Genomic DNA, 25,168 nt, shown 5'->3' on the forward strand with positions numbered 1-25,168 from the left:
TGGTGAGAAGGTGAGGGTATGGCGGTTACCTGAGAAGGTTTGGTGCCCACACCAGGGCCAGGTTCCTGGCATGCATGTTGGTCTTGCTGCTGAAGGAGGCAATGTGGGCCAGGTGTCGAATCAGGTATTCCAAGGTCCTGTAACGGTTCATTTTTTTTTTGACAAAGTAAGAAACTTCCGTGCCTGTGTGACGCCTGACATCTGGAGATAATTTCTAAGTTTGGCTCTAAGAGACTCTAAATATTTCTATCTTATGAATTTTGGAGGAGTATCAGGAAGATATCAAGATTGATGGAAGTAATTTTCTTGGCCCTGGGCATGCTGGCCCTGGGTGGGGAAGGGAGACGGTCTGGTCAGAAGTCAGCTGAGGCCCTTGGGCACCAGCCAGAAACAGAAGCAGGGAATCACAGCGCCACAGAGCCTGGTTTCTTAGTGACTCCCTGTTTCTCCTTGCACCCAGGGCAGAATGGCCTCCATGATCTTGAAACCAGCTCTTATCCTGGCTCTCTTTATGGTTCTTCCAGCTACAGGTAACGTGGTACTTGTTAGGGAGCTCATTTCATGGATGAATAACATCTATTATTGCTAAAAAGTGCTCTCTTAGACTTCATCAACATCTGCCCCTTGCGAAAGATGGGCAGGCATAGGGAACACTGGGAAAGGTGGTAAAATTAGGGGCTACATTGTGAGAATGAAATGAAAGGATGGGATGACGGAAGGTATGGTACTGATGAGCAAATAGAGACATCAGTCAGCCAGTCCCTCAATAGTTACAGGCAAACTCTGTTTCAAAGCCATCTTGGTCTCCACAGATTTGGATATGCTATGAATCTGGGTAAGACCCTAGGATGTCACTGTGAGGCTGGCTTGTGTGATAGGAACGACTTTCTGTGGGACTCTGAGGGGTGCCCTGCGAGTGACCTAGACGTGGGCTGCCTCTCCCTGCCAATGTCCCTGGTCAGGCACCAACTCACTCTGATAAAAGTGACCTGTTCACCCACCTCAAATTGCCCCAGGAAAGCCACTGTCCACTGAACTGGTTCCCTTTTATGACACCAGCCGGTCGCTTTGGTGTTACGTCACATTGAAAACCGTGGATTTCTTTTACCGAGGATTCTTACCTATAATGGGATGGGGGAAGCTCCTGGATAACATTTTGGATTCGGGCCAGTTGGCCTTCTTCTGGGCAATGCGACACCGCCTCCTGCGGAGAAGAACAGGAAGGAGCCCAGTGAGTGGCTGAGGGGTGGACACCCACCTGTGTCTGCTGGGCGTACTTAGGCCCCTGGTACTCCAGCCTCCCAAGCAAAGACCACCCTTCCAAGAGGCATGCTTTCCTAGTAAAAACAGCTAAAATCTCTGAGGGTTCAGACGGTAAGTGTCTAACAATGTGGGCACATGGACCTTGGGATCGTTTGGGTCTCTACATCCTCAGATGGTTGTTGGGTATCCGGCAAAGAAGGTGTAGAATCTTGGGTGTGTCTATGTGGCAGAGAGAGTCACAGAGACTCACATGGGGAGAGAGAAAGAGACAGAGACAGAGCGAGACAGATGGAGATGACAGGGTGGTTCCATGTCCATGTTTACTCAGCCAGCAGCCTTCTTGGGCACAGACAACCACTCCTCACACAGCCTGAGACTACGCCGTGACCTTGCTCCTCAGTGGCTGCCTGTCACAGATGCCGGGAAGCAGGGAAGACGTGCCTGCTCAGCAGGATAAGAGCTTTGTCCCTGAGACCCGGTGGCCTTGCCCGGACTTGCTCTCTGGTTGTTTCCTGTGTGGGTATTTTGTTCCCCCACCCAGTTCAAGGCTCTCAAGGAGTGACAGGGACATCAGTAAAGGCAGTGTGATCACAGGCTTGCCTGGGGTTTCTGCACAATGCGGGTGTCCCTGGGCAGATTCCCCTGTGCCCCTGTCCTGAGAATCTGTCCTGCCTGTGCCCAGGCTCAAGGACCCCTCCCAGTGCAGGGACTGAGTGCTCAAGAACTGCCAGTGGTACTCAAGTTCAAGGTCAATGGTAATCACATCTTTCTTCTTCTTCTTTTTTTTTTCTGAGGAAGATAAGCCCTGAGCTAACATCTGTGCCAATCTTCCTCTACTTTATATATGGGTCACTGCCATAGCATGGCTGATGAATGGTGTAGGTCTGCACCTGGGATCCAAACCCATGAACCTGGGCCGCCAAAGTGGAGTGTGCTGAACTTAACCACTAGGCCACAGGGCCGGCCCCTACATCTTTCTTTTTTACTGAGATATAATTTAAACATACAAATCTTAAGCTACAGCTGCATGAGTTCTTTCATATGCATATACCCATGTAATCCCACCCAGACCAAGAAACACTTTAAAAGGGGTTCCTGTGCTCAGTGCCAGCCTTAGGCTCCTGAATTCAGAGGCATACGTGAGGTACAGTCTTATCTTTCCTCCAGGTGCTGGAAACGTGCTTTACATTTGTATACAATGAAAAGTATAATCAGAAAATAGATTCTTTAACTTGATAAATACTGCCCCCTACAATACAACCAAAAATGAGATCCTGGCTGTGGTGTGGTTTTCTTGTATTGTTCACCTCTGTTTGGTCTTTAGCTGCTGTTTCTTGCTCATGTGTAAAGGCTAAAATTCAACTCTGAGTTATGAGAACTTTTAGGTACTTTTTTGAGTGGAAGGAAGTTAACTTTACTGGGCACCTCCTGGGTGCCAGGCCCTATTTTAGGCCACACATGCTGTGTCTGTTCTATTCTAACTTTGAGGAGAACTCCAAGATGCCACCCTGTCCTGGACCTCCCAACCTCCCTCACTTGTCTCTATTTTTTCCGCAGCGTTCACCACCATTCCTTACACTAGGTAGTGTACTTGTTTATTAGGTTTATAGCTTATTGTCTGTCTCCCTCGCTAGATGTAAGCTCTGTAAGTGCAGGGATGGGGTGAGTCCCAGGGCCTGGAACAGTGCCTGGCACCCAGCAGGCGCTCCCTCTGGATTGGTTAAATGACTACATTTATTCTCTTTCCCTAAGTGGACATCATACCAAATTTTTTTTTTTCCTTTTCTTTTTTGCCTTTTTTATTATTTGAAGTAAAACACACAGAACTCAACCGTTTTTAGAGACAAGCAAAATTCTCTACGTGGGAAAACTTGAGATTTTGTTTCCTAAGCAGAAGTGGGGAGAAGGGCGGGACTCAGAGGGTCCCAGTCTTCTGGTGGGTTTGAAGCCTGAGAATAGTCAGCCCAAGTGAGATCTCTGCTGCCATCCTCACTTTTGGAGATAAAGGGGGTGGGGACAAGAATGGGGCCTGGAGTAAGCACCCTGACACGTCTGCTCTCTTCCTGGGAGCTGTGTCTAGAAAACAGATTTTGGAGAGGACCCTGACTCCCAAGGCAGAGACAGCCCCAGCAGGGGAGCAAAGGGAGAGAAGCTCCAGGGGAAGGAGGGGCCGCCGAATGCCGTGTGGACCCTCCCACATTCTATCCTGCAAAGGCGGAGGGGTGGGAGGCCTCTCCTCTCTCCGCAAAAAACGAGGAGGATCTTTGCCAAGCTTGGCAGGACACCCCACCCACACACCCGAGCCCTTTCTAAAAATGTGTCCGGGGAATAAAGGTGTAGGTTAATTTAACAGCCCTCATGGAAAGTTCCTCTAATATTTTGGAAGCTGTTAGTCATCTTGTTCTGAGAGGCAGGGAGGTCTCACTCCCGATGCCTGCAGGCCCCATTTGGGATTGGCATTTATTTCATTATTCACAGCCTCTCCCCATTGCACCCCAATCCTATTCAGGAGCTCTCTAGATCCTCGTTTTTCTCCTGGAGGGCTCTGGTCACTGCAAACTTATTTTTAGCTCTCTTTACCTTCCCGCATTAGGATGGAAGAACTCATCATTACACAATTGGGGGAGGGGAGTTAAAACTTTGCCCATCCCGATTTTTTGCCTGAAAGAGAATTTCACTCAACATTAGCCAAGCCAATCTGGCTAACGGTTAAATCATAAAAGATCCAGGATGAATCTGTGACTCTCTGTTCTCCTCCGATCAGTATCGATAAGCCCAGCTTCCCGCTTTGAGGACTGGTGAAGGCTAGACTCTCCTCGCCTCTGCTGGGCTCCTTGCTCTTGTTTTCTCTCTTGCACAAACACCACTGCCACCTCTGCGCCTCAAGTCCCGCTGTCCCGGCAGCCCTGTCCCCAGGGTGGACAAACAACCGTGGCTCTCCTTTCCAACTGCACCCAGCGGCAACTCAGGTTTTGCCCTTTATTTTGTATTAATTATTTAAAAATTATTATAAATCCATTTTTATTATGTTAAGCTATTAGATTAAAAAGTAATTCTTGCACATGATTTTTAAAATGCAAAGCATTCCAAGGAATACATAGGAGAAAGTTAGTCTTCCTTCCAACGGCATACTCTCAGCCTCCAGAGGCAACCGTGTGTCCTTTCAGTCTTTATACCTATTGGTCTCTGTCACACCCGCAGAATCAAGCACGGCTATGGGACCTGACCCATCTGCCAATTCCCCATCTCCCATCATTTTCCTCCTTGCTTGCTCAACACCGACCACGCTGGTCTCCACATGGTCCTTCAAGCAAGCTCGGCATGTCCTCCACCAGGGCCTTTGCACCTGCTGGTTCTTCTTGGCACCCTCTTCCCCCAGATACTTGCACAACTTTTTCCCTTGTTTCATCCTTGTCTCTGTTCAAATATTACCTCACAGAGAGAGGCCTCTGATTATCCTACTAAAAATAGCAGTTTCCATCTTCTTCCCTGTACCCTGCATTAATTTTCTTCATGGTACTTATCAACAGTTCTCATTATAGAGCTGTGCTTTAAATTTGTTTATTATCTATCTCCTTCATTAAAATGTAAGTTTCATGAGAGCAAGGATTTTATCTGGCTTGCTCACATCAAATCTCCAGCACCTAAAATGGTGCCTGCCAGGTCTACATAGTAGGTGCTTGAACTAAGAGAAAATAGACATTAGTCTCTGCCCCTACTTCCTGGCACAACAGGGCTCCCGAAACCCTTGTAATTTCCCGGGTCATAGAAGTGTCTTTGTTCTAATGAAGCAACTCAGGGTGGGCTCCTGGAAGAAGGCTGGTCCCCAGAAAGACCAAGTCATGATTGTTGTTAGTGCTGTGGAGTCGACCGTGACTCCTCGCAGCCGCTGCAGTGTGACAGACGGGCGGTGTGGTCCCCTGACCAGGAAACAAACCCAGGCCATGGCGGAGACAGCACCGAATCTTAACCACTAGACCACCAGGGCTGGTGAAGTCCTAACTAGAAGCCTGGAATTTTCAGCCCCATCCCCATTCTATTGAGAAAGGAGGAGGGCTGGAAATGGATTTGATGATTGATCATGCCTACATGATGAAGCCTCCATAGAAATCCCAAAAGGATGGGGTTCAGACAGCTTCCAGGTGGATGAACACATCCACACTGGGAGGGTGACAAACTCCAACTCCGCGGGGACGAAGCTCCTGCGCTTAGGACCCTCCCAGACTTCGCCCTATCTGGCTATCTGGTATCTCTTCATGTGGCCGTTAACTTGTAAGTCTAAGTAAGTGTTTCCCTGAGCTCTGTGAGCCGCTCAAGGAAATTAATTGAACCCAAAGGAGTAGGAGGTCATGGGAACCTCTGATGTGTAGCCAACTGGGACAGAAGTTGTGGGTAACCTGGGCATCTACTGCTTGCGATCAGCCTCTGAAGTGGGGTGGGGAGCATTCCCATGGGATTGAGCCCTTAACCTGTTCCATATGATGCTATCTCCAGGTAGAGGGTGTCGGAATTGAGTTAAATTCCAGGACACCCAGTTGTCATTGCAGAGAATTGCTTGATGTGGGAAAAACCCCCCACATCTGGTGTCAGACGTGTGTTGAGTATGGTCCTCTGTGTGAGTAACAAGGGAGACAACAATGGAGGGAAAGGCTGAATTTTCCTAACACAGTGCCCAATAGACGTTTGTTGAATGAAGTGAGTAAGTGAATGAGTCCATGTTTTGCTTTCTGCTTGAAAAGGCCAAGCAGCCACATGCTGGCCACACGTCCAGGACAGTACCACTGGAGCATTCCCCCATTGTGGGCAACAACAGCATCACTGTGGCAACTCCCTTCATCCCTGGGCTCCTCACAGCGTCACCAATCATCCTGGTTTGCCTGAGACTGACGGGTTTCCCAGGACACAGGCCTTTCGGTGTTAAAACTGAGGGATTATCTGGCAAACCAGGACAGTCGGCCGCTGCCCCTCTTTGCAGTCATCTTGAGCTCCCAGCCAGCCTGTTGCCATTCACTAGCAATCCACCCCAAGTGACATTTCACATGATGTGGTGGGTCAACAAACCTGTCAGCAGACCTTTACTAGGTAACAGTCACACATTTTCCAGCAGCTGGAGAGCAGGGAAAGGTAACATGATAATGAATAAAATAAGCACAGTTCCTGTCCTCAGGAAGCTTATCATTTAATGAGGGAGACTGATACACAAAGAAATTATTTCAATATAAAATTTAATACCTCTCTAAACTGCCTTCTCTAAAAATCCCATATCAGCAACTTTTCTCTATCTTGGGTGTAACAGTTTTAGCTGAATCCATCTGACCAAAATGGAATCTTTCCTAAAATGAATTTTTCGGCCAAAAATAAAATATACTATAGTAGGTTGAATAATTGCTCCCAAAGATATCAGGTCCCAATCCCAGGCACCTGTAAATGTCACCTTATTTGGAAAAACAGTCTTTGCAGATGTGATTAAATTAAGGGCTTTGAGATGAGGAGATTATCCTGGATGATCCCAGGGAGCCTTAAATGTGGTCACAGGTTTCCTTAAACGAGGGAGCAGAGGGACATTTGACACAGACAGAAGAGGAGAAGGCAATGTGACCCCAGAGGCGGAGATGGGAGGGATGCGGCCACAAGCCAAGGAACGCCCACAGTCACCAGAAGCTGGAAGAGGTAAGAAACAGCCTCTCCCCTACAGCCTCTGGAAGGAGCACGGCCCTGCTGACACTTGATTTCAGCCCAGTGAAAGTGATTTCAGACTTCAGGACTCTAGAACCGCGAGAGAATAAATTTCTGTTGTTTAAGCTACCAAGTTTGTAGTAATTTGCTACAGCAGCCACGTGAAACTATTGCATGTACTGGAAATTAAAATATGAAATCTTAGGGCCGGCCTGGTGGTGCAGTGGTTAAGTGCGCACGTTCCGCTTCAGCAGCCCGAGGTTTGCCGGTTCGGATCCTGGGTGAGGACACGGCACCACTTGGCACGCCATGCTGTGGTAGGCGTCCCACATATAAAGGAGAGGAAGATGGGCACGGATGTCAGCTCAGGGCCAGTCTTCCTCAGCAAAAAGAGGAGGATTGGCAGCAGTTAGCTCAGGGCTAATCTTCCTCAAAAAAAAAAGAATGAAATCTGAAGGAAATAAAAATCACCTGCTATCCCACCACCCAGCCACAACCACTATTAACCTCCTCACACGTGAGGGATGAAAGAAGCCATCTGCCCAGGCTTCCCAGTGCCACATATGCACACCGGCAGCATTTCCTATGTGGCTGCATATACTTTTTTCCATTTAACTTTACATTGTGGCTAGTAAATACTCTTCAGAAATGTGACTTTTCATGGCTACACAGGATTGAAAACAACAGATTTGTCATTTATTTAACCCACTCCTTGTTAGACACATAGATACTCCTAAAATTTTGATGTTAATGATAACATTGCAATGCAATACTTGTAAATCAATCATTTGTGTGCACATTTGATTATTATCTAAGCATGAAATCTTAAGAAGAGAGAAACTGTGTTAAAGAATATGAGCATTTAGGACTCTTGATAGTAATTTCAAATGACCCTGGGATGTCCAGCCAATTTATACTTCCAACAGAAAACTATGGAAGAGCCAGTCTCACCATAAGCTCATCAGCATGAAATAGTAACATTAAAAAATTGCTTCTTTAATATGGAAATATATTATTCTAATACATTTATAATTTTTAAATAATTATATTTCTCCTGTGAAATGTCTATTGAAGTTCTTTGTTCATTTGTTTCGCAGAGTGTTGTGTGTTTTTGTTCTTTTATTGATAGGTAGGAGTTCTAAATAATTAAAGAGTATTAATCGCCTGTCATCTTTATTGTTAATGTTTTCTGTAGTTGGTCATTTGCCTTTTAATTTTGTTAATTTTTTTTTTGTGCCTGAGGAAGAGTGGCCCTAAGCTAACATCTGTTGCCAATCTTCTTTTTTTGCCTGAGGAAGATTGTCACTGAGGTCACATCTGTGCCAGTCTTCCTCTATTTTATGTGGGATGCTGCCACAGTGTGCCTTGATGAGCAGTGCTAGGTCTGTGCCCGGGATCCAAACCTGTGAACCCCAGGCCGCTGAAGAGGAGCATGAGAACTTAACCAACAGGCTACCGGGCCAGCCCGTTAATGTATTTTTTCATATAGAAAAAACAATTTATATGTAATTCAGTTTGTTAAATTTGTCTTTGGTGATTTTCTTTCCTTTGCTTTTATTGTCAGAAAGCCATTCTCCATCCTGAAATCCGCTGGATGGTAAGGATGTAACTTGACTCTCTCCCACCTCCCAATAATTAGCCACTTTTCCTAACACTGTTTATTGACTTGTTCCTCCCCTAGTTTGGCATGTGCTCTTTATCTGATATTACTTTATTTAATACCTGAGCCTATTAAAGAGCTGTTAACTCTATTTGAAAATAGTGTGGTAGTTCTGAGACAGAATTTTAATTCTTTACTTCTATTTACTGGCTGTACAACCCCAGGCAAGAGTCTCTCTGAGCCTCGACTTACTCATCTGTAAGAAAAACAATAAAACCTACTAGGCTTATTTTGAGTATTAAATGAAATAATATTTGTAAGAAGTTTACCATGTAGTAAGCACTCAATAAATGACAGCTATTGCCATTATTAATCTTATTCCAATAATATTTGGCTAACTCTGCTATTATTCCATTGAGATAGTATTTTGCTTCAGCTGTGCAGGTGGGTTTAAATAATCACTATAAGAATGTCTGACATTGTAACAGAGCGGTTTCCATGTCCCTGAGGAAGGTTTGCTTATATTATCATAATTCATTATTGTGATCAAAGAAATCTGTTCAAGGATAAATTCTCCATCATAGTTAACTTCATGAGGTCTACCTATGTACAAGTCAGTTGTTACAACAAAACATTCTTATTTTATTTATTAGTGTTAATAAACTGTGTGTGAACACAATGTTAGCTTTCCTTGCAATTTGATGACAAGTTGACAGTAATATCCCTTTGGTAGTTCTCTGTTGCTGTGGGAGAACAGAATCACCAGCAAAGTCAGATATCAGGAGAGGGGAGAGATAAATAGGGGTTTTGTTCTGAGACTCTAAACAAGATCTATGAAGAAACTATATTTCTCAAGTTTCTAGATAAGAATTCCTATCTACCCCTAATAGACTGAAATTTAGTTAAAATAAATTACACTCATTCAATTCTTTACTGTGATGATATTCTATTCTACCATATTCAAAGATGATACTACTGTATTCACAAGAGGATTACAACTACACAGAAAACAAACACTACAGTCTGATGCACAGATTAAACAAGAAGATATATTTTTGGTTGATTCAAATTGGCAAATAATTTAACCAATTGAAAATACCCAGTGTTGGTGAGGCTGCAGGGAAAAGAGAATTCTTGTCTCTCTGGAGGACAATTTGGCAATATGTAACAAAATTTTAAAGAACTCTTTACTCAGTAAATCGACTTCTGTAATTTTTTTCCTAAGGATATAAACAGACAAAAGTATAAAGATACATGTCCACAAATGTTTATTACAATGTTGTTTATGAAAAGCAAGTGTTGAGAAACAAAAAGTCTAAAAGTGCATCAGTAGGACACTTGCTTCAGAAACTATGGCACCTATGCGAGAATATTCTGTAAACACAGCGTCTCTCTCTATTTTTCAACATGGAAAAATGGTCACTTTGTTGAATTAAAAATGTACCAAAACAGTAACAAAAAGGATTGGAGGGTGAAAGTGGGGAGAAAGACAGATTGAGGGAGAGTTTGAGAAAGAAAGAGAGGCAGAATTCTGGAAGGATGTCTCCTAAAACGTTAATAGCAAATATGCTGGGGTGTGAAATTTCAGGTGAACTTATATTTTCTCCATTATACTTTTCTGTATTGCTTTAGCTTTTGAAATAAAATTTTATCGTTATTTGGAAACACAAAATGCAACAAAAACACTATGCAAAGAATAAAAGACCAGAGGAAATACCCACATGTTAACTGTAGTTGTCTTTGGTCTTTAAGAGGAGAGACCAAGGGTTTCTTTCTACTTTCCTCCATTTTCCAAATTGTCTTTTATTGAGTCTGATTACCTTTAAAATGAGGAAATACTCATATATGGTGATAGTGATTATAATCTGGCAGGCCAACGTGAGGCCTTTCCTCCTGGTTCCTGGGAAAGATGCCTCTGTGGTTCCACGGCCAGAGGCTGCCATTATTTATGACTTAACCTCTCGGAGTGGAGACTCATCTGCCCGCTGCTGTCTATCTCAAGGGGAGGGGTCCCCTAACCACTGACACCTCCACGTCAGCTGGTATATGTTGGCTTCTCTTGTGGGCAACATTTATGCCTAAATTTTGGCCTAATTTTTTCATTAAAAATTAATGTATTTTTAGTGAGTAAGATTTTGTAAGTTAAAGTATGAAGAAGCAGGGAAAATTATCTATAATCACATCATTGAAATAAATGGCTGTTAGTCTTTTGAATGTCTTTCTTTTTAATCATGTCTTACACAATTGTGTATCAGTTTTTTCCAGTTATCATTATGAGTGTTTCCCTGTTTCACTGAAAACTCTTAAGCATATTTTTAATGGCCAAGTCCAATTTTTTTTTTTAAGGAAGATTTAGCCTTGAGCTAACATCTACTGCCAATCCTCCTCTTTTTGCTGAGGAAGATTGACCCTGAGCTGACATCTGTGCCCATCTTCCTCTACTTTATATGTGGGATGCTGCCACAGCATGGCTTGATAAGTGATGTGTAGGTCTGAGCCCGGGATACAAACTGGCAAACTCTGGGCCACCAAAGTGGAGCATGCGAACTTAACCTCTATGCTACCAGGCCAGCCCCAAACCTAATTCTTTCAAAGTAGCATTCACTTATCCCTATATCATTTCAAACTGAAGAACCTTTTATATGGTCAAAATAAGAGAAAGACTCCTTCCCATGGTTAGAGCCTAGATCTGGTCCCTACCAATAACTGCAACTCCGTCATGATCTTAACTTCAAAAATCCCCTCTGCCCACCCCACTCCAACACTCGGTTGACCTCCCTGGGGTGAATACTTCATGGATCTACTTTTTTACTATTGCTCGCCTGCCTTACACCCTCGTTTCCTTTCCTGTCCATATAAACTTCCACGGTCAATTATTTCTGTCACTTTTGCATACATCCTTATCTCCCTCATTCCTCTTTGGCTAGCTGAACCTCAACCTTGGTTAAACCCAACTCTCCACCTACTCTCCACCTCCACTCATGCAGCCAAATGTTCAAGCCCTATTGTGAATGCTATCTCTACAGACACCCTTAAAGCATTTATTCTCCTTCTACTTTTCCTATGGGTGCCTTATTTGGCGGCCATGCAGCTGCTATTTAGGTGTTTGGCTCCTGTTCATTAATCCTTCACCAACCCAACTCATTGGTCTATCCTGCACTCCCTCTTGGGTGTCTTTCCAAGATTCTTTTCTCTTCCCAGCTCTCTGACCTCTCTCTTAACTTCTGTTTTTCCTCTCTTCCTTCTCTGCCCACCCACCTCTTTCTCCAACCCCCAAAAGAAACGCAGAAGGAATAGCCTGAGAAAAATGAACTAGCACTGGGTGTAGCATCTGGAGTCTCAAGTTCCTGTCTTGCTGTGTGAGCTGAAGCCAGTCACCTCACCTCTCTGGTTTTTAGTTTCCTCCCTATACAATGAGGCACCTTTGATTAAATAAAGATGGAGATGACTTAGCCCAGCTCTTAAAACAAACAAACATGATTCTGAAAACTTATGAAAGGAAAAGTTTAGCAAATGGTCCCACTCGTGTACTTTCCTCACCATACCATCCTACCTCCATCACCACGCTAAGATACTATCAACTCTCTGGAGTATTATCATTGTTATTTTAGTACTGAAACTCTCCTTGGCCCGTCCAAGCATCCCACCCAGTACCCATCATGGAAATCCAAACACTCACCGTGAATTTCTCATAGAGCTCATAAGTCAGGAGGGGGTTGGGCAGCTCCCTGAAGTAGAGCTTGCAGAGGGAGCCCACACAGTGGATGTCCTGGAGGTACACTTCTCTTGTCAGATCTGGACATTGATCTGAGCCAAACTCTTGCCTGAAACAACACAGACAGAGACATAACAATCCCAGGAGTGTGTGTTCCACGTCAGCAGCTGCTTGGCTGCTCAGGGGTGAAAAGACCATAAACCGCTGATCTGACTGTATTTTTAACAAAAAGATTCAAAAAGACCTTCTGCTCTAGGCACAAGGAAGCCACAGAAAGACTTCAACTTCAGGTCTGGATCTTCCCTGCAAAAGCAGCTGTGATTAGAAAGACATAACGTCTATTTACAAACGGATTTCTCACGGCATTGTGTGTGCAGTCTCGGTTATGAACAATGGGGAAATATGAAGACAGTTTGCCCAAAAAGCCTGTTGAGATTTCAGTTTTTCCAAAATATTGTTCTAAAGGAACTTCTCTTTCTTGGAGAGACTGAAACCAGGGTGAGTCAGACTGTTATCACTCATCTCCATATATTCATGTCAGCAGACTGGTTTCATCTGGAGAGTCAGACCCGAGGTTTGAGAACTTTACTATCTCTGATGCTGAATGGAAACTTCTAGGCTGCCCGATAGTGACTCCCACAGGATAGATGAGCCTTATAATATCTTCTTAAACAATCTATAGCGGAGTGTCTGGGAACACCATCAGATTCCAGGCCTCATTTCTAATTAAAAAACATTTCCTAACAAGGTTACATGAATACTCCTGCTTCAAATAATACATTCTAATGAGTTAAAAATCTGTTTTAAAAAAATGACAAATCTGAGTTTTCATATAGAAGAGAAGTTAGGCTTCCTGAGAGTATTCACTTGGTCAACCAAATAGCGACAAAGTCAACAGGACTGGCAGGGCCAGTATTTCAAAACAGCTCACTGCCCATTCGCTTTAGTCTGGTTCTGCACCTTTAATAAAGGGGAGGGAAACCCCTGAGGCTGTGAGAACCCCAAAGGAACTGAGTGGGGCCTTGAAAAGAAAACCACGCAATGGCCTCATAAATTCATAGGCATATGTTTTTTTTAAAAAGGCAGAACAAGAACAATCTAGAGCTTATTCATTTATTTAGCCCAAAATTTCCTTTGTCAAGGCTAAGGTCAGTCCTTAAATGAAAAAGAATTGGCCATGGCTCAAGTGTCCTTTCACGATTCCAGGTACTGTGTAGTATGTTTCAGAGCTAAGAGGAAACCATTAAAACGCATTTGCTGTTGAAACTCTAAAAACCAGTAAAATTAATGAAATTGTGTAAGCACATAGATCCGTTAAAATCTATGGCTGCAATAAACCAATTATTTTTTAACAGCCATCACTTCTCCAGGAGTAAAAAGGATGTTTTATTCTTTTGGTACAATTCCTTTCTTTTTTTTAAGGATTGGCCCTGAGCTAACATCTGTTGCCAATCTTCCTTTTTTTTGCTTCTCCCCAGTACATAGTTGTATATTCTAGTCTGGTTGTGCTATGTGGGACACCACCTTAGCGCTGCTTGATGAGCAGTGCTAGGTCCATGCCCGGGATCCAAACCTGCAAAACCCTGGGCTGCTAAAGCGGAGCATGTGAACTTAACCACTTGGCCACGGCGCCGGCCCCTCCTTTGGTATAATTTCATTACAATTGAGATTTGAGCAGCAGGGGCAGAAAACCAAATAGACGGAAAGGAGAAGACAAAAAAGGAATTACTTGCACAATCTGTTAAGTTTTACATATTAACAACAATAATGTTTTTATTGTTTTAAAAGTCTTCAGTTATAACTGAAGAACATATAATAAATATATAAAAATAACACGTAATAAAATATGTTCTTTTTGGTTTTAAAGAACAATATGCAGAATAGATAAAACTATGGTTTCAGTCATAGAACAGTATATGTATCTATATAACATATATACTCCATATCTACACTGTATACACTCCTTTATTTTATATATAGCATATATAAAACACACATACAAATATCTGTGTTTTGTGTGAAGGTTATTATCCTCTTAATTCAACATGATAGAAATTTCTTCCAAATGTTTAGGATAAATCCACAAAATTAGAAATAGTTCATCTATCAATAGTTTTTAAAATTCCAGCATCAGAGAAATGCACCATCATGCAGACTTCTGATTTTTCCACCAGATGAAATATCAAATGTTGGGTGTGCACCAAGGAAAAAAAACTCACACCCATCTCCACGGTCCAAACACTACTAACACGGATCTGACTGAGCTTTGGGTAGGCAAGTAAATGATAATAAATCGTGTTTTCCTAACTTGTAATTTAAATCATTTGAGTTAAATCAAACCCACCTAAGCAGGATAAACCTGGTGCAAGACAAAGAAACAGATGAAAAGCCCTCAGGAGCTTTTGTTGGAAAGAATGACATCAGACTAGGGAACTTCCTGATTAGAGTAAGAACAGTTAGGCATCTGAAAACATCAGCACTTGATCTTCAGCCCGGCCACCCCTCCCTCAGTCCCTGCTGGTTTTTAATACTCCCAACACCTGCGGACAGAGGTGTGGCCGGAGGAAAGATCATGGGAGAATTCTTTTGGGGGTGATTCTTTTCTTACCTTAGCCGTTGTATGTTCGAGGTAACTCCCGAAAGCCGATAAATTCCATCCACGATGCCGTGAGTCTCTATAAATTCTGCACAGCTCTTCAATACATATGGAACTATGTAAAGGAAAAGAAAAAACAATAAAGCATTAGATATAAATCTGACTGTCCTTTAAAGATACCCTTTTAAAAATCAAGGTAACTTCAAAGAAAAATAAGTATGGAACGCATATGAGTTACGAGTGGAAACAATTACTTGTAAATGCTAGATGATGTTCTTTTGTATTTAAAAAGTATATAGTTTTGTTAAAGTTTAGAAACTCATGTGTTTTCAGAGTTTTTTTAAAAGAATTTTTAAAATATGCAAAAACAGATTTTGAAACCACCAGTGACCTTGGAAATCCCACAACTCAATCTCCTCATTTCACTGGTTCTCCAAATGTGGTTTCCTGATGACAGCATCAGCATCTCCTGGGAAGTTGTTGGGAATACAAATGCCCAGGCCCCGCTCCAGACCTACTGAATCAGAAATTCTGGAGGTAGGGCCGAGCAAGCTGTGTTTTAAAAAACCTTCTACGTGACTGTTGCTGCTAAAATTAGAGAACACTTGCCTCTTCTACACACGAAGACAGCAGGCGCAGGTAAACTTACCTGCCTCACTCGAGATTACTTGTTCCTTATGCAAAGTCATTAACACATGGGAAAATGCTTATGATATAGGTAGGTAAAAGAAAAACAAGACCCAAAATCAAATATATACTGTCAATTCAGCTATGTAAAAAAAAAAAAAAAAAAGGCAAAGAAAAAAAGACTGGAAAAAAATCTGCCAGAATTTTAAAGGTGATTTAAAGACTGTTAAAGTGTCTTTTAAAAGTGAGAAACACCTGCCTCTACCACCACCACCAAATGGGGCAAACCAGTCACCGATATAATGCACCATGTAAAGGGGAGCAAGACGGCCTCTTGGGTTCCTACTGCTCCGGAAGTTCAGTGCCTGGGGGACGAGTCTGGCTATGCTGTTCTCCCCTTAGGGCTAACCCTGGTCCACCCAGCCGACTCAGGGACCCAGAGTGACAGCCACAGGCCTTCTGGATGGCATGAACAGAGTGGCAAGTTACATGCCACTTTAGTGCCTGGGCAGATCCAGCTGAGGTCCTTCGGTGAGAGCGCTGCTGTGAATGGTCGTTTGGTATGGAACCCGAGCCTCGGGCACTGAAGTCTTCAGGCGTGGATGTGGTGTGGGAACACCATGAACTACTGCTTGGCTTAGCACTGTGCTCACTCCCCCAAAAGATACCCTATCCACTAATGCCTTAGATTAGACTAATGCCAATCCATTAATGCTTAATGCACATGCTTATGCCTACACACAGTTCCAAGCTGGACTGGACCTTTACCTGGGTAGACATCAGGTGTTCAGATTCAACATTCTCCCTGGATTCTCTATTATGATACTCTCTAAACAAATTCCCCTCCACCATTTCCTTTAGTTACTAACTGTAATTTTAGGCGGTCAACAAAATTCATCATGCTTAAAGCATCCCACCCATCTCTCAAAGGCCATGCACTCCCAGAGCCGTTTCCCTCCAAGACACATTCATGTTTGCCCTGTGCCTCATTACCGGAACTGGGAGCCTTCTCAGTTATCCTAAGTGAGAAGAGGGCAAGGAGTGGACTTGGATGGGAAATATTGAGGCCAGAGACCACAGAGGTGAAATCACGCCCTTTGAGTGAATACAGGGTGGGAGCAGGGTGTGGTGGAGGAGGGGCTGTGAGAGTGGGCAGGGGTCCAGAGCCTCTGCCTGGCTTCAATTGGAAGAGCTATACTTTGATCTGTTTTATAAAATCGTGTTCTTGGTGAAATTTTTGTCTCCCATCCTCATGCCTCTAAATAAATAAGTTACCAGCAAACAAATAGAGTCCTATCGCTTAAAATTCTTTTGTTTTGTTTTATAATCCCTGTTGCATGTTATAATGGTCAACTCTTTCCCCACCACACCAACCTCTTGTTCTGTAACCTGCCACAGTGGTCTATGGTTGAAAGTACAGGTTTGGACGCCAAACTGCCTTTGTAACCTTGGGCAAAATAAGTAATAATTCTGTTTCTCAGTTTCCACATCTGTAAAATGAGGATAACAGTGATATTAACCTCCTAGCTAGGACTGAAGTAATACCTGCAAGCATTTAGCACAGACCTGGCATATAATAGGCATTCTACAATGACAATCATTGCTTCTATTTGAAGCTTATCTATGATGTAAATTTATAATTTGTGAGACACAATCTTGGTGAAAACAGTTTGCCTCCTTCCATTCAATGGGCGGTGGGGGTAGAGTTGACCAACCTCTTACCAGTCAACACTCATCTCTACTATTCCAAATGGCTTTTGTGTCCTTCTTTGGTTAAATGTTTCTATTTGAAAGTAATTTTGCTAGCCTGAGGTCTCTTTTTTTATGCATTTAGGTGTCTCTTCATAACACAAAGGCAGCAGGATCCAAGAGTGTACGAATATCACTTAGCAGTCCTAGAGCTGTGCTTGGCCTTGGTGTGTTCCGCAATGTGTGTCTGTCCTGAGGCATATGAGTGTTGTGCCGTGCAGGGCACAAGTGGATTTAAGAGTCCTGAGCATAACAAAATAAAGGACAAAAATCATATGATCATCTCAATAGAGGCAGAAAAAGCACTTGACAAAATTCAACATCCATTTATAGAAACTCTCAACAAAGTGGTCACAGAGGGAACGCACCTCAACATAATACAGGCCATATATGACAAGCCTACAGCTAACATCATACTCCATGGTGAAAAGTTGAAAGCTTTTCCTCTAAGATCAGAAACAAGACAAGGATGCCCACTCTTAGCACTTTTATTGAACTTAGTATTTGAAGTCCTAGTCAGAACCACCAGACAAGAAAAAGAAATAAAAGGCATCTAAATTGGAAGGGAAGAAGTAAAACTATCATTATTTGCAGATGACATGATTTTATTTATAGAAAACCCTAAAGACCACCAAAAAACTGTTAGAACTAATAAATGAATTCAGTAAAGTTGCAGGGTACAAAATCAATATACAAAAAACGATTGCATTTTTATACACTAACAATAAACTATGAGAAAGAGAAATTAAGAAAACAATCCAATTTACAGTGGCATCAAAAAGAATAAAATACAGGGCCAGCCCCACGGCTTAGTGGTTAAGTTTGGTGCACTCTGCTTTGGCAGCCTAGGTTCAGTTTCCAGGCATGGACCTACACCACTCATTGGTGGCCATGATGTGGCAGCGACCCACATATAAAATAAAAGAAGATCGGCACAGATGTTAGCTCAGGGCCAATCTTCCTCAGCAAAAAGAGGAGGCTTGGCAGTGGATGTTAGCTAAGGGCTAATCTTCCTTAAAAAAAAAAAAAAAAAAAAGAATGAAACCAGACCACTATCTTACACCATACCCCAAAATTAACTCAAAATGGAGTAAAGATTTGAATGTAAGATCTGAAACCATAAACTCCTAGAAGGAAACATAGGCAGTAAGCTCCTTGAAATTGGTCTCGGTGATGACTTTTTGGATCTGACTCCAAAAGCAAAGGTAACAAAAGCAAAAATAAACAACAGACTATAGCAAACTAAAAAGCTTCCGCCCAGCAAAGGAAACCATCAACAAAATGAAAAGGCAACCTGTGAAATGGGAGAAAATATTTGCAAATCATATATCTGATAAGGGGTTAATAACCAAAATATATAAAGAACTCATACAACTCAACAATAAAAAGAAAATCTGATTAAAAAATGGGCAGAGGATCTGAATAGACATTTTTCCTAAGAAGACTTACAGACGGCCAATACATACATGAAAAGATGCTCAACATCACTAATCATCAGGGAAATGCAAATCAAAACCACAATGAGCTATGACCTCACACCTGTTAGAATGGCTATTGTCAAAAAGACAAGAAATAACAAGTGTTGGTGAGGATGTGGAGAAAATGGAACACTCAGGCACTGTTGGTGGGAATGTAAATTGGTGCAGCCACTATGGAAAACAGTATGGAGGTTCCTCCAAAATTAAAAATAGAACTACCATATGATCCAGCAATTCCATTTCTGGGTATGTATTTGAAGAAAACAAAAACACTAATTCAAAAAGATATATGCACCTGTATGTTCACTGCAGCTTTATAATCACCAAGATGTGGAAACAACCTAAGTGTCCATTGATGGATGGATGGATAAAGAAGATGTGGTATATATATACAATGGAATACTACTGAACCATAAAAAAGAATGAAATCTTGCCATTTGCAACAACATGGATGGACTTTAGGGTATTATGCTAAGTGAAATAAGTCAGACAGAGAAAGAAAAATACTGTATGATTTCACTTGAATGTGAAATCTAAAAAAGAAAACAAAAACAAAACTCATAGAAATAGAACAGATTGGTGGTTGCCAGAGGGGAGAGGAGTTGGGGGGGTGTACGAAATGGGTGAAGGGAGTCAAGATTTTGTCCTAATTTCCAGTTATAAAATAAATAAGTCACGGGGGTGTAATGTTCAGCATGCCAATTATAGTCAATAACATTGTATTGCATATTTGAAAATAGCTGAGAGTAAATCTTGAAAGTTCTCATTATAAGAAAAAACATTTTGTAACTTTGCAAGGTGACAGATGGTAACCAGACTTATTGTGGTGATCATTTCACAGAGTTTACAAATATTGAATCATTATGTTGTACATCTGAAACTAATATAATGTTATATGTCAGTTATACCTCAATTTAAAAAAAAGAGCTCAGAGCACTCACTAGGAGGACTCAAAGACAAAAGCCTCGACTGAAAGTGCCTTTATAAAGAGCACTCCACAAAAGGGGCAGTGCAGGGTCACCAACCTGTCCTTTCCCGTTCCCAGATAGGGACCTCCCAGTACCATAGCTCTCAGCTGCAGCACCTCAGGCTCTATTTGTTTTAAAGGTGGGGAAAACACATTCCCGGATGGAGCCTCTGCCATAAATTTACTCTGGCTTTGGTACAGAGGCCCTAGAACCTCTCGTCTATGGCTCTGTTTAAACAGGAGGCAAGACTAAAACAACCCAAGGGAGGAGGCCAGGGTCCCGGTCCCGGAGGAGTGTTAGCTTTCCTGGATTCTCATCTGGGGCTGAGTTGGAGGACGTAGGAATTCTCCACCTTCTCAGTACTAAATGGGAAAGGATCCACTTAATCTCTGTAATCCTTGAGCTCTAGAGCAAGAGCAGTGGTTCCCAGACTGTGGTCCCCAGAGCAGGTCCAGCAGCAGCAGCCGCCTCCAGGTGATTCTGATGTACGATGCAGCTGAAGAACCCCTAGTCCAGACCAGGGCTTCTCATACCTCAGTGCAGACAAATCACCGGGATCTTGTTAACATGCAGATTCCACAGCTGGCCCAGTGTCAAACTGGCATCTCTAACCAATTCCCAGGTGATGTAGATACTGCCAATCTGCAGCCCACACTTAGTGTAGCAAGAGTCTGGAGGGAATACTGGTGGGTGGTGGTGCTGGGGCTACTAAGAGTTTAAGTCTCAAAGTCTCAGAATTCTTTAGACTGTCGTCCCGGGGGTCCAACCAAATTGGGGACACCCTAGGATTCTGGAGAGTGTGGAAGCCTGATACAAAATAGCTGAGAAGTTATGGATGGAAAGAAAGCGTCCATTGTCAATTTAGGCATGGGAAGGAGCGATGTTGGGGGTCGAGGTCACAGAGCTGGTTCTGTGGGGTTTATCATGGACCAAAGAACTTTGTCTCCTCCCACAGAAGTACACACAGCTGCTGATTACGATGTAATATTAGAACTCCTTTGAATTGTTTCACTGATGGTTCTCCGAGTCCCTTTTTGTTTTGCTTTTCCTGGATCAGCGATCTTAAACATTAAATTTTAATCTGAGCACAAAATAAATCTTGAGGTGGTTTCTGATGGAAAAAAACACCTTGGTTTTGATTTCTGCCTTATAGTTTACCAAACACTGCAAAATCCTTTATCTCGTTTGATCCCACCTGGTACAACTAAGAGACATTTTATATTATAAATAGTGTGGGCCCCTTCTTTCCTCAATTCCTAACCTCTTCAAGGGTTTAGTACCAAAAGGCCGGCAGCCGAATCATTTCTCTGAGTCCCCCCAGGAGTAATAAATCGGCTAAGATTCCCCAGTGCCCTGTGCGGCCGGGAGCTGATCAGATCTGGAGATACAGATTGGAACAAGCACAATTTTATTTGGTGAGTCATGTGATCTTGGCAGCCCCATTCCTTCATAGTGCAAATTGCACTGGTGTTTTAGGGAAATATGGCACTCCCGGCTCCCTATTCTGGATATTGTTAAGGTCCTGGACTGGTGGGAGTTCATCTTCTCTCTGGGTCCTGCATCCCTCACCTTCAAAGTCAAGTCTGGTGGTATATACACACAATGGAGTACTACTCAGCAATAAAAAGGATTGATACAGCAGATGGGTGATAGAAGCCAGACTATAAAAGAATACATACCGTATGCTTCCATTTATATAAAACTCTAGAAAATGGAAACTAGTTAATAGAGAGAGAAAGCAGGGAAGTGGCAGGAGGTAGGAATTGTGAAGGGGCTGAGGAAACTTGGGCGTCATGGATACATTCATCATCTCGACTGAGGTGACAGAAAGGACCAAGGGCCACTGGTGGGTGAAGAAGAATTGATACTTGTGGGAGGAGGGCAGAAGAGTGAGGGAGACAAGCGGCTGCGTGGGAAGAAATCCTTGGAGAATCTGCCGCTGTGCACAGGGGGAGAGCGGGGATTTAAGAAGCTCTGCTGTGCAGTGAACGAGCCTGCGCTTCGGCATTTTTTCGAGTGATAAAGTGAAGATTTCAGTTACTTTCTCTTTATTCTTGATTGTCAGCAGAGAACTTCCTAGCTTTCACCCCAGGAGCTAAAGCTGGCCCAGTGGCTCCCGTAGCCTCTCTCTCTGCCAGCTCCTGCTCTTTATTTCTGTCCCATCCTCGCTCTGTGCTGCAGCCCCGTCTCTTCCGTCCCTAGTCTGTGAGGCTCGGCTTGCCTAGAGGTCGCTGTCTGCCCAGTTATCCCTCTGATTCTTCTTTCTCCTCCCCGTCTTTTAACTTCTTCTCATGGAATGAAAGACAATTTTGAAAATTTGTGGCATTTATTTTTAAAAATATAATGTTCTCTGTTCTTTAAAAAAAATTAACTGCTTTCTAATTTCCTAAGGAAAAAACTTGTTAGATATTTTCAGGCTTTGGCCTATCCTCCTTGGAGAAAAGTTTATTTATTTATTTAAATTTTAACCTTTTTAAAAATTGAGAAGTAATTCAAATGCTGTAAAATTCACCCTTTTAACGCATACAATTAAGTGGCTTTTAGTATATTTATAGAGTTAAGTGACTATCACATTTCAGAACGTTTTCGTTACCCCAATTCCAGAACATTTCCATATGTGCAAGGTTATTCATTGCAGCAAGTTTTGTAGTAACACAAGATTATCCATCAATAGGAGGCTGCTTATACAAATAATGGAATACTATATAGTCATTAAAAAGAATGATGAAACTTTCATGACTGATATAGAGTGGTCTCCAAGATATATTGTTAACTAAAAAGAATAAAGTGCAGACAAGCATAATGGTATGCTAGCATCTAAATGGTATGCTAGCATTTAAAAAAGAGAGAGAATAAAAGAATAGATATGCAATTCATTTGTATGTGCATTAAATATTTATGGAAGGATGCACATAGTGATAAATTTAGTTGCCTACAGGAAAAGGAACTGGAGGCTGGGGCTAGGGCTATGAGTAAGAGAAAGACTTCTCATTGTATATTCTTTTATACTTTTGAATTTTAAACTGTAAGAATATATTGCCTTTTCCAAAAAATTTTCATTAAAAATTCAATTCAACAAATATTTATTGCAAGCCTGCTCTTATCCAGCACTAGGGGCCAGGTGTTGCCTGTACCTACATTATCTCTGTCACTAAGCTGTGAGCTCCTTGGGGCCAACGAGGACAGTGCTGTGTCTCATTCATCTAGAAGAGCCTTGAAAACACAAGCACTCAAAATGTTTTGCTGAATAGTGATGGGTCATTTTTCTCCAGATGGGTTTTCCATGCTCCATTGATATCTGGGTCCCTCACAGAAGAAAACACTTATTACATGTCAGGCACTGTGTTTTTTTTTAAACAGCATTCTCCATTCTATAATCACAGTCAACCCATGGGACAGGTAAAATTATCTCCATTTTGAAAACGTCAAAGTTGTTCTCAGAGAGGTTAGGTAACTTGCCCAGCATCAAACAGCTAGTAAATGCCAGAGTTGGGATCCAAACCCAGATTTGTCTGACTCCAAAGCCCTTGCTTTTTTCCTGAGCCCACAGTTGAGAAGGACTAGCAAAAGCCCCAAGCTACACCTACTGGACTCAAACCCTGCCCATGAGGAGGGCACGTCGCATGTGTTGGTGGCCGAGTACAGAGACACCATTTGGGGAGAGCTGACTGATTCTTCGGCTTTGACTACGAAATGCCTGAAACTCCACCACTGCAGCCTCTCCCTTATGGTGGTGACGGCTGTTAAGTGCTCGACACCTAGTGGTTTGTATCTATTTTTAAATACCTTTGGAAAAAGTTACAAAAGCAATATATGTTGAAAAACACTCCCCAATTTAGAGCTATACTATAAAGCTATAGTAATCAAAACAGAACGGTGCTCGCATAAAAACAGACAAATAGATCAATGGAACAGAATCGAGAGCCCAGAAATAAGCATATATTGTAACTAATATTTGACAAGGGAGCCAAGACTACTCAGTGGAGAAAAGACAGTCTCTTCGATAAATAGTGCTGGGGAAATTGGGTATTCACATGTACAAGAACGAAACTAGACTCATATCTACACCGCTCACAAAAATTATGAAATAGAAATGGATTAAATTTCCTTGAAATGGATTAAAGACTTAAATGTAAGATCTGAAACCATGAAACTCCTAGAAGAAAACATAGGAAAAAGTTCTTCGCCATTGGTCTTGGTAATGATTTTTTGCATATAACACCTAAAGCACAAGCAATAAAATAAAAAATAAACAAGTGGGACTACATCAAACCAAAAAGCTTCTGCGTAGCAAAAGAAACCATCAACAAAGTGAAAAGGCAATCTAAGGAGTAGAAAAAAACATTTGCAAGTCATATATATATCTGATAATGGGTTAATATCCAAAATACACAGAGAACTCACAGAACTCAATAGCAAAAAACCAAATAATCCAATTAAAAAATGGGCAAAAGACCTGAATAGACATTTCTCCAAAGAAGATATACCAAATGCCAACAGGTACATGGAAAGATGCTCAACATCACTAATCATCAGGGAAATGCAAATGAAAACCACACAGAAATATCACGGCACACCTGTTAGAATGGCTGTCATCAAAAAGCCAAGAAATAATAAGTGTTGTGAGAATGTGGAGATAAGGGAAACCTTGCACATGATTGGTGGGATTGTAAACTGGGGCAGCCACTATGGAAAACAGTATGGAGGATCCTTAAAAAATTAAAAATAGAGCTACCATATGATCCAGCAATTCCACTTCTGGGAATATATCCAAAGGAGATGAAATCACTAACTCAAAAAGATACCTGCACCTTACCTTTGATAGCAACGTATTCCTAACAGCCAAGACAGGGAAACAACCTAAGTGTCCATGGACTGATGAATGGATAAGAAGTTGTGGTATATATATACACAGTGGAATATTATTCAGCCATAAAAAAACAAGGAAATCCTGCCATTTTCTGCAACATGGATGAAGCTAGAGGGCCTTATGCTAGGTGAAATAAGTCAGACACAGAAAGACAAATACTGTGTGATCTCACTTATATGTGGAATCTTAAAAAAAAAAAAAAAACCCAAACTTATAGAGAAAGAGATCAGACTGTGGTTACCAGAGGTGGGGGAATTGAAGAAAGGTTGTCAAAAGCTTGTCAAAAACTTCTAGTTACAAGATAAATAAGTACTAGGGATGTAACGTACAGCATGCTGACTACAATTAACACTGCTGTGTGATAGATGAGAACATTGGTAAGAGGGTAAATCCAGGGGCCAGCCCAGTGGCTCAGCAGTTAAGTTCACGTGTTCCGCTTTGTTGGCCTGGGGTTTGCCAGTTTGGATCCTGGGTGTGGACCTACACACAGCTTGTCAAGCCATGCTGTGGCAGGTGTCCCACATATTAAAAAACATACATATATAGAGGAAGATGGGCACAGATGTTAGCTCAGAGCCAGTCTTCCTCAGCAAAAAAGAGGAAGATTGGCAGCAGACGTTAACTCA

General features: G+C 42.2%; 1 protein-coding gene across 2 annotated transcripts in view; it reads right to left on the reverse strand.

The window, feature by feature from the left end:
* The window catches only part of ARHGAP31 (Rho GTPase activating protein 31), a 110,436-nt gene that overhangs the window by 33,758 nt on the left and 51,510 nt on the right, over positions 1 to 25,168 (reverse strand). Inside the window, exons 1-5 of one of the 2 annotated variants that reach the window (XM_070583838.1) lie at positions 20,206 to 20,224; positions 14,863 to 14,965; positions 12,219 to 12,363; positions 1,122 to 1,204; positions 30 to 137 (exon numbers count right to left, since the gene is read on the reverse strand). In XM_070583838.1, the coding sequence (XP_070439939.1) occupies positions 30 to 76 (47 nt within the window). In that variant the 5' untranslated portion in view covers positions 77 to 137; positions 1,122 to 1,204; positions 12,219 to 12,363; positions 14,863 to 14,965; positions 20,206 to 20,224. Of the gene's footprint in view, positions 1 to 29; positions 138 to 1,121; positions 1,205 to 12,218; positions 12,364 to 14,862; positions 14,966 to 20,205; positions 20,225 to 25,168 lie in introns of those variants that run through there. The other variant, XM_008514604.2, reaches the window with a different exon arrangement.

The sequence above is a fragment of the Equus przewalskii genome, chromosome 18, assembly GCF_037783145.1.
Source record: "Equus przewalskii isolate Varuska chromosome 18, EquPr2, whole genome shotgun sequence".
Taxonomy (NCBI): Eukaryota; Metazoa; Chordata; class Mammalia; order Perissodactyla; family Equidae; genus Equus; species Equus przewalskii.